The following is a 9,406-nucleotide window of genomic DNA, read 5'->3' as shown; positions in this document are numbered from 1 at the left end:
TGTTTGTGTGTCAGTCTCTGTGTGTTTTGTGTGTGTGTGTGTATGCCATGTTCTAGGAGTGTTCTACCTTCATAAACCTCAGGATTGTTGGCTTATTCCTTTGCTTGTTTGTTTATTAGGACTGTGACAGTTGACTGGATCAGTTCAAATCGCTAGCAATCCAACTGCAATGATCCTTTAATAGGGATATCATCGCACCCAGTCGCTTTGGCCATCTGTCCTGTTCTGATTCTCCTGCATCCTTCATGTGTGTTCTTCTCTCTGGTGTAGGTTGTGTGGAAGATTGACAAAAAATATACAAATCCGGCCGAGTAAAAGTAGAAAGTATACAATCTATGCAATGTTGTTTTGTTGATGGACAAGCTCTCTGAGGTGTAGAGATGAGGGACGGAGCAACGTACAGAATTGACCAAACAGGAGGGTGGATTGTCAGAAGATGATAATGAGAATGATCATGTCCTTTTGTTTATTTATTTTTTCCTTTTTTTTTTTTCCGCATTCTTTCTTAAAACAGTCTCGTTAATTGTGTTTGTAAGAAAAACAGGTACATATGGACATGTGTTAACACCCACACTGTGTGGGTCTAACACTCGCTCTCACACTCTCCCTCCATCTTCTGGCCCACCGATCTGTTTTTGTCTGAACCTCGAAAGAGCCTGTCTGAACATTCACAACTTCTCTTAATAACCATAATTCTCCCTCTCGCCTCTCTCTTACACACACACACACACACACACCTCAAGTCTGAATCTGTCTGTCTCGCCAGAACGTACCACACACTGGTGTGTATCCTCCAAACACACACACACACACACTCTCTCTTTTCTTTTATTCCTATATTAGTGATAAATAATTATGTACACCCCTATAACTCTACCCTCAGTGCACAGGCCTTTAGTTTTTTTTATCAAATACCAGCTATTTGAACCAACAGTTTAAAAATTCTCACATATCGATTTCATTGTATAGAACCGGGCTGTCAAACTCTGGCCCGCGGGACATATACAATGTAATTATATTTGGCCCGCGAGATCATATCAGATGTGCATTACAGCTGGCTAGCCGCATGCTCCGCTAATACTACAAATCCCAGAATGCCTTGCCACTGTATTGACGCGTAGTCACGAACAGCAAGCGCCCCTCATTCTCTGTTAACAGTCGTTAACAACCCTGCTACAGTCACATCGGGCAAGTTAATTCCACCCTCCACAAAAATGGCCAAACTAAAGATGGACAATAGGAGCTTTTAAGACAGGAGGGAGGCAGATTATCTGTTCACGAATATAAAGGACAGACCTGTTTGTCTTGTGTGCTAACAGAGCTAACGTGTCTGTAACGAAATAATATAACATAAGAAGACACTATGTAACGAAACATTATGAGAAGTATAAGGACCTGGACGTAAAGCAGAAGCTCCAGAAGGCGGAGGAGATGAAAATAAAAAAGTCTGTTTTCCCGGCAGGCAGAAAGCATGAAAGCAAAATCAAAAAGTGAAGCTGCTGTAAAGGCTGTAAAGCTTTATTGTGCAGCAGAGACGGCAAAATCTCTTATGTGTTTGTAATATCAAGCTCTTATTTCTTATGTGTTTGTAATATCAAGCTCTTATTTCTTATGTGTTTGTAATAACAAGCTCTGGTTGTTCCTAATCCTGTATTTAAGCAAAACTAAAGTTTGTTTCCATATGAAAAAGGTTGAACATTACAAATCAGTTGCAGTTAATTTTTCAATAAATATTCAGTTTGGCCCGTGACTTTATCTCAGTTTTATATTTTGGCCCACTGTAAATTTGAGCTTGACACCCCTGCTGTATAGACAGTCGGTCCCTGGAAAGGTGCAACACAGAGCTGAACATGCATTGTCAGTGTCAGCATCTTCTCTTAAACCTGTCATTCACACAAATGAGTGGCTTACAGGTTGTAACGTGCAAGATCAAAAGATAGATCTCACACACACACACACACACACACACACACACACACTGCTTGGAGAGGCTGATCACATTTGGGACATATTTAAGTTCATATAAATAGATGGAGCAACAAGAAACACTAGAGGTTATTTAAAGAGCCGGAGGAGGGGAAAAAAGTTCATATACAGGCAGAAGGAAAGGGAAGCAAATTATATAAAAGCCTTCAGAAAGTAGAACTTTAACAGCAGGTTATGTAAACTCAAACTAATATGACCACAGCTGTCCTTAAATGGACAACCTGCACGTGTTCCTCTGGTTGTTTTACAGTAACGGAATGTGTTTGTGTTGGCCTGCAGGTATTATTACAACAAACGGATCTTGCACAAAACTAAAGGCAAGCGCTTTACCTACAAGTTCAACTTCAACAAGCTGGTCCTCGTCAACTACCCCTTCATAGACATGGGGTCTACAGGTACGAGCGCGCACACACACTCACAGTCATGCATGCAGATACACCATGCCTGGACACACACACACACACTGCCTACATGCTGTCTTTTAAACTCCTACACAAACAAAATGACACACACGTGCAAACACGCATGCAGACAAACTGCCCACTCACTGTACTCTCTACATAACTCACACAGAACCTAATGTTTTTCCATCTCTTGCCATCTTTTGTCCCTTTCTTGTTTTGTTTATATATATATATATAATATATAATATTATTTTATTTTTTAACTCTCTCTTTGTTTGTTCACACTCTGTCTCACTATGTGTAGGTGTCGGCGTTCCTCAGAGCGCTCCTCCCGTGCCTACAGGCGGAGTGTCTCATTTCCGCTTCCCCCCATCGACCCCATCAGAGGTTCTCTCCCCCAGCAGTGAGGAGTTAAGAAGCCCGGGTTCTTTCAGCAGCATGGCACGGCGCCTGGCTCGAGGCTCAGTGTCCGACTGCAGCGATGGCACCTCAGCCAACTCGGAGATTGACGAGGGCAGCCTCGGTGTTGGAACGGCTGAAGAGCGGGTGCCTGAAAGAGGCTTCAGGAGCGCCGTGCCGCCTCGCTTGACCCACGATGCTCTGTACCGGATGTACGGAAACCACGGGGGTCACAGGGGTCATCGTGCTCACCCAGAGCCTCTCTCACCCTTCGGTCCTGCAGGCTCGGGTCTGTTGGCACCACCACCGCTCTCGCCTGCCCTGCCTGTGACAGCGGGCACGCACCTTCCCTACACACCCTCACCCACGCTGTCACCAATGCCAGGCTCTATATTCTCATTCAGCGCTGAGGATATGCAGCGCTACCTGCAGGCACACACGCAGAGCGTCTATAACTACCACCTGAGCCCACGTGCCCTCTTCCACTACCCCAACGTGGTTGTGCCCCAGCCGCAGCGACCTGACAAGCCTATGCCTACTACCACCGAGCGTCCATCCGTACTCGCCCACTCGTACCCGCTGGCCCCGGCTGACGACGCCCATCACACCCCCTTTAAGTTTAAACTGCAGCCTCCACCACCAGGCAGAAAGCAGCAGCGTGAGGCACAGGGACACCAGGGCTCCCTCGGCTCTTCTTCATCGTCCGCCCTCGGCTCTTCCCTCTCTTTCGGCAGCGACCTGAGCTCAGGCATCGTCTCCAACTCTTCGTCCAGCGGCTCGCTCAACAGCACAGGCCTACCTAAGATCAAGGTGTGTGTGTGTGTTTTAATACATAAAGCTAATTCTAAAGCAGAACATGCTAGGTTATTCCGATTTGCATGTCGAGCCCAACGTTGTTTTTGAACAGTGCACCATTTTTTTTTTCTTCCTCTAATCGGTAGTAAAGGATGGATGTTGACAGGCTTATTGTCACCGTGATAACTACAGGAATAATTAAGCACCACATATTGTAATGAATTCGAATACAAATGGTGGGGCTTGTAATTTTCATGGGTATATGATGCAAAGTGTTTGTTCTTTTTGGTACAAAAATTTAACATTGTCTTACATATTACGCTTCATAATTTTACAAAGTGAAGAGGTTTGATGTATCCTTTCTACGTTTTACTCACTTGCTTCTACTTTCTTTTGTTCTCTTTCTTTTCGTCTGTCCATCATTGTGGTTGTGGACCCGCAGGTAGAGCCCATCTCTGACATTGAATCCGAGGAGGAGGTTGAAGTCACTGACATTAGCGACGATGAGGGAGACGAGCGAGATGAAGAGTTCTTCTCTGCCCATCGTCGCAACCACCACCATCATCATCAACATCATCACCACCACATTTTTGGGCACCAATCGAACGGCATTTCTGCTCCTCCTCAATACGACGACTCCGAGGAAGATGTGTTTAAAGCCCCGGCTCCTCCACCACTCTTTGGTCCACCTTCCTCATCATCATCTCGTGCTGGCATGCCCGTGATAAAGAGTGAGCCGGACACACCCACAACACCCAGTGGGCATGGCCACGCCCCTTTGCCCTCTCCTTCTCAGTGCATCCCACTAAAACTGCGCTTCAAGCGGCGCTGGGACCAAGAGCAGCACACCGAGGAGGCAGAGGATAAAAAAGTCCGGGGGGACAAAAAGAATGGAGAGGGCAGTGGAGTTGAGATGGAGGAAAGCGAGAGCTCCGCCCCTCACAAATTGAGCGCCGAACTGCACCGCGCTGCCGCCCAGCTGTCTCTGGAAAACAAAGACTGCTGATACAAGTGAGGTCCTGAACATTACACACAGGCTTGCAGAACAAGCATCGATACCTACGATGCTCCAGAACTGTGGCCGCTGCCGCTCACGCACTCGCGGACGGACACGGCTCTCTTATTTTATTTTATTTTATTTTTTTTTATTTTTTTTTTTTTAGAGATCCACGATACTGACAGACGAATGCACACAGGCACCAGCACTCAATGACGGCAGCCCAAAAACTTGGCCCCTCCCCCTCTTCACTTCCCTTTACTTCACTTCACAAACGTGTGTTTTCAATTCAGAGCTCACCAATGGAAACTTTTTTGAAGGTAATCGAAGGTAATAAGGGAAAAAGTAACACACGTGCGCACACACACACCACTGACCCTCAGGAGACTTTGACAATTGGCACTGGAGGACATTTTTTCTTATTATTTTTATTCAGTGAAGTGCCTGCAAACGAATCCCTCAGACTCCCACAGACAGCAAAGAGAAACAAAGGAAGAACTAATCTTGGACCGAAGTGATTGCATGATCAGCATAAACACACAGGCAGATCTGCCATCATTAGCTTTGGGTGGAGTGTTTGTCTGCTTCTCCTCATTCTCAGAGAGGCACTGTTGTAAATGCTCTGTGAGCTGTGCTGTACACATAACCAGCCTGGCCAAGTTGCTCAGGGACCCTATTTCTCACTCACACACACACACACACACACACACACACACACGTTACTTATAAATCCACCTGTCGCTTGTGTGAAGCCTGCACTGGACTGCATTTCCCTAAAGCTCCTCAATATCGATATGTGATGTAATATACGAGAGTTCTCTACACCTGTTACAACATCTGTAAACTTTAATGGTGGACATTTGCTGGGATTTTGTCGTGACCATTTTGGGAAAGCAAGCTCAGATGGGGTGTGTGTGTGTGTATGTGTGTGTGTGTGTGTGTGTGTGTGTGTGTGTGTGTGTGTGTGTGTGTGTGTGTGTGTGTGTGTGTGTGTGTGTGTGTGTGTGTTTCTGAGCGTTCTCAGGATCTCTCTTCTCTTTATATAAACCAGCTCACCTCAGCTTCTCCCCTCTCTCTCTCCCGCTTTCTTTCTTTCTTTCTTTTTTTTTTTTTTTTGCCTCATTCTGGGACCAGAAATCGCAGTTGTATTCCATTCTTTCTTTTCCTGTGTGGATGAAAGGATTCGTGTTTTACAGCTCTGAAGTTTGCAGTTCCGTTCTGGCTAAATGAAGCTTCAGGATCATAGCCGAGTGAAGTGAAGGTGGAGATTTTTTTTTTTTTTTTTTTAAACACATTCTTGTCCAACATAGTCACTCGTTCTTAGTTCTTTGGCGCTCGCTGTGTGAGTGATCAGCATGTCATTCGGTGCAGAAGAGGGGCCGGAGGGCTTCGCTTTTACATTGTGTAAGTGTAGGGTATCCTGTGTGAGCAATTTTTATTTTATTTTTTTTGTTTGTTGTTGTTTTGTTTGTTTGCTTTTTTATTTATTTATTTTATTTTTACCTGTGTGGGAATTAGTTCCTCTCAAGTAATCCTACAGAACCTCCTAGGGAATTGTGGGAAGTGTAGTTTTCAGCGTCTTCACGGCGTAAGAGGCACCTGATTCATCCTTCATCTTTTCCCTACACACTAACTGATAGCATAACAGGCCAGAATTTTTTACACTGCCTTCTAGCACACGTCAAGATGAAAACATGAAAGCTCAAACTATACTGTTTTATATCTAAAGCTGTTATGTATATCGTATGTATATTGCAAGCTGCAGCCGTGGAACCATAGCATTAACAATATAATGATCCAGGGTTTTGAAAGAGGTTTTGTTTTTGTTTTTTTCTTCCCCTCTATGGCCTGGATGTCCTATAAAGGCATTTTAAGGGTGGTATTTTATTTGGGGTCATTTTTCTACAAGTATGTGTGTGTATGATTTTTAAAAAAAAGGTTAAAAAAAAAGCGCAAGACAAAATCACACCAAGCATTCTATTGAAGCAGAGCTCTGAACCTTACCTGATGCAAGTGCCGCCATTCTGTTCTGTTCTCTGTGTGCGTGTGCGTGCGTGTGTGTGTGTGTGTGCCTTGTCTGTACATCTCCTGGGTAACCATCAGTCCAGAGTTCAGCACAGTGGACCTCCTGAAGGTCTGTGAACGTGAACCCACAGCTGTGAGGACACTTGAGCACAGTACTGGACAAGAGACTGTGTGAGATGGCCAATCAGGACTCTGTGAGGGCGGAGTCTGCATCCCGCCATCAGGAAGACACACAGATCCTTTGGGCATGTCGTTTAGACTGTACAGTATTTAACTTTCGACAGAACTGGCAAGTTCGATAGCTACGCTTCTGATGTCCTCTGTCCCCCCTCATCCTCTTCACATGACTGATAGTTGCCTTATTCTTTATTTCACCGTTAAAACTGTCCCCTTGGCCGTTATCCTGCCCCGGAGCCCCACCTTCTTTTCCTGACTTATTGAATGATTTGGTAGGTCTTTGGACCGTCTGCGCCGAGAAAGACGTTGCTTCGTGTGAGGGACATGGCGCAGGACTACATCTTTTACCCAGGTTCATTTCTCTTTCACCTTCGTTTTTTTTTTGTTTCTTTTTTCCCCCCTACTATGTCGAATTTGCTGTTTATGGTTATCTTTATTGACATTTTTATTGTTTATTTTCCTCACGTAGTCATAAGTTTGGGTTCGTCTACTCGAGAGCAGAATCTCTTGCCGTTAACCCAACCATGTGTTATACATATAACAGTTGAACCTTTTGAAAGTTGTAAAATAACTAAAAGCTGTAATTATATTTCAGGCTGTTATAATGGAGACAGATGATAGTGTATGGAGTTAGAGGGGAGACGTATGATTTTTAACTCTGGTCATGTTATGTAATTTGTTATTTTGTAACGTTACTCTTCTGTTGATCTTGCGTGTTTCTTTTTCATTTGTGGGATTACATAATTTGAAAAGAAACTGTATTGCTTTATTGTGTAATGGTCTTCTCTCTCTCTTTCTCTCTTTACCTTCCTTCTCTCTTTATTTCTGTGGTATCACAGCTTTTAATGACAGGTTGAGTTTTAATAACAAAGTGTAACATCTTAATTCTCCTTGCGTTTGTTGATTTCTGATGTTTTTAAATGTAATCAGGGTTAATTAAACTGGTTAATACCACCTGAGGAATCTGTTGTAACTGTGTTCTTTCTGTGTTGGTATTGGTAAATCTAAGCCTCCAACTCTCAGCACATTCGTTTGCTATTCATCTGAACGCATTTTATTTAGATAAGTACTGTATATTTCCTGTAACTGAAGAAGAAAACAACCCTGAGCAACTTATCGGTTAGCTCCGGTTACATTGAAGTGATGAAATTCTAAACTGATGTTTTTAGTTTTTAGATGTTTTCAATTCTTTGTTTGATATGTTGATTATTTTCAGTTTGTTTAACTTGTTCCAACTCAAGCTACAAAGTGGGTAAAACCATGGAGGGTCTAGCAACAAGCTAAACAACTATCTATGAGGAGCAACACATTTTGCGCCTCAAGACGATGAATTGTATAGTCAGTATGAGATTAAAAACATGTCTGTATATCGATTGATCTTAACCAAAGATTCATCGAGCTACTTTGTTTACTGCTGTTGTGAGCGGTGCTGTTGATTTAGCATCACTTGCTGAACTCTGGGGTTAAGAAGACCATCAAGAGTCCCTGAGTAGGAATTCTGAGCTGAGGAGACCTGTTCCTAGCCATGGTTAACCATCCTAGCCTGGTCAGAAATTACAAGTTAGAATCGAGTCAAAGGCAACACTGGGTCCGGCTCTATCTCTACCTGAAGAGAGAGCGATGCATCTCTCATCTGGAGCAGATAAAGATCTGCCAGTTTCTCACTGGTTCTGCTGTCAACATCATCGTGCTCATCATCTTGTAGCATGATAGCTAACAGAACTGAGACTCTGCGCATTTGTCACGTACTGAAAGAAAAAGGGTTGTGTACAGAAAACCTGTTTGGCCCTTTTATTCTTCTCTGGGTGCAGCTGCTTCCACATTCCTGAAGTGGTTGTCTTTATATACCATCATCACTGTTATTTCAGGAATCTGTTTAAGCTCCTCTTTCAGAACATGGGTCGTGACCCTTTATACACTTATTATAAAGCGTATTTACCTTGCTACTTTTTTCTTTCTACAAAATTCTTCTTTCTGTTCTGATCTTTCTACAGCATCTTCGATCCCTTTGCGTTGAATTTACCACCTCATCATGACTGTCTGCCACCACTGCTGCGTTTTGCTCCTTATATATTACCACTACATCTGGTCATTTTTTCTCAGGTTTTCAGTGAGCCATTAAGCTTTTTAACCACAGAGACATTTCATAATCTGTTAAGTAATTCTGTAGCCTATTAAGGACAGTGGGCTGTACACTTTCTAAGGCTTTTATTCCTTGGATCTGATTGGTGCACAAATAATAAATTTTTTGTTGTGTATGTTAGTGTTTGGATCTTGAATTTGTTGGCTTCCTTTTCTCATATGCCAAACAGTCATAACATTAAAACATCTGAAACCTTTTTATCGTAGCCAACATTCACTTTTTTAGCAATTCATGCTGAATTAGATTTTCTGTAGGATAGGAAAAGACAGACTTGTATTTGCTCCCCATGTGCATCTGTGAGCTTTGGGAGCCCATGACCCTGACACCATTTCACTGGTTGTCCTTCCTTGCATCATTTTTGGTAGATATTAACCCCTGCCTATCAGGAACACCTGAAAATACCTGCTGTTTTTGGATATCTGACCCAATCATCAAGCCATCACAATTTGGCCTTTGTTGAAGTTGCTCATATACACACAC

The 9,406-nt window shown here is 43.3% G+C and overlaps 1 protein-coding gene across 2 annotated transcripts in view; it reads left to right on the top strand.

Annotated features, from left to right (window-relative positions):
• erfl3 (Ets2 repressor factor like 3) overlaps nt 1-7,742 on the top strand; it is a 39,750-nt gene extending 32,008 nt beyond the window's left edge. The window contains exons 3-6 of one of the 2 annotated variants that reach the window (XM_027147623.2): nt 2,266-2,381; nt 2,695-3,599; nt 4,027-4,595; nt 4,748-7,742. In XM_027147623.2, the coding sequence (XP_027003424.2) occupies nt 2,266-2,381; nt 2,695-3,599; nt 4,027-4,590 (1,585 nt within the window). In that variant the 3' untranslated portion in view covers nt 4,591-4,595; nt 4,748-7,742. Of the gene's footprint in view, nt 1-2,265; nt 2,382-2,694; nt 3,600-4,026 lie in introns of both variants that reach the window. The other variant, XM_027147616.2, reaches the window with a different exon arrangement.
• Nucleotides 7,743-9,406: the final 1,664 nt, after the last annotated feature.

Source organism: Tachysurus fulvidraco, chromosome 3, assembly GCF_022655615.1.
Source record: "Tachysurus fulvidraco isolate hzauxx_2018 chromosome 3, HZAU_PFXX_2.0, whole genome shotgun sequence".
Lineage (NCBI taxonomy): Eukaryota > Metazoa > Chordata > Actinopteri > Siluriformes > Bagridae > Tachysurus > Tachysurus fulvidraco.
This window is presented reverse-complemented; position numbering and strand designations above follow the sequence as displayed.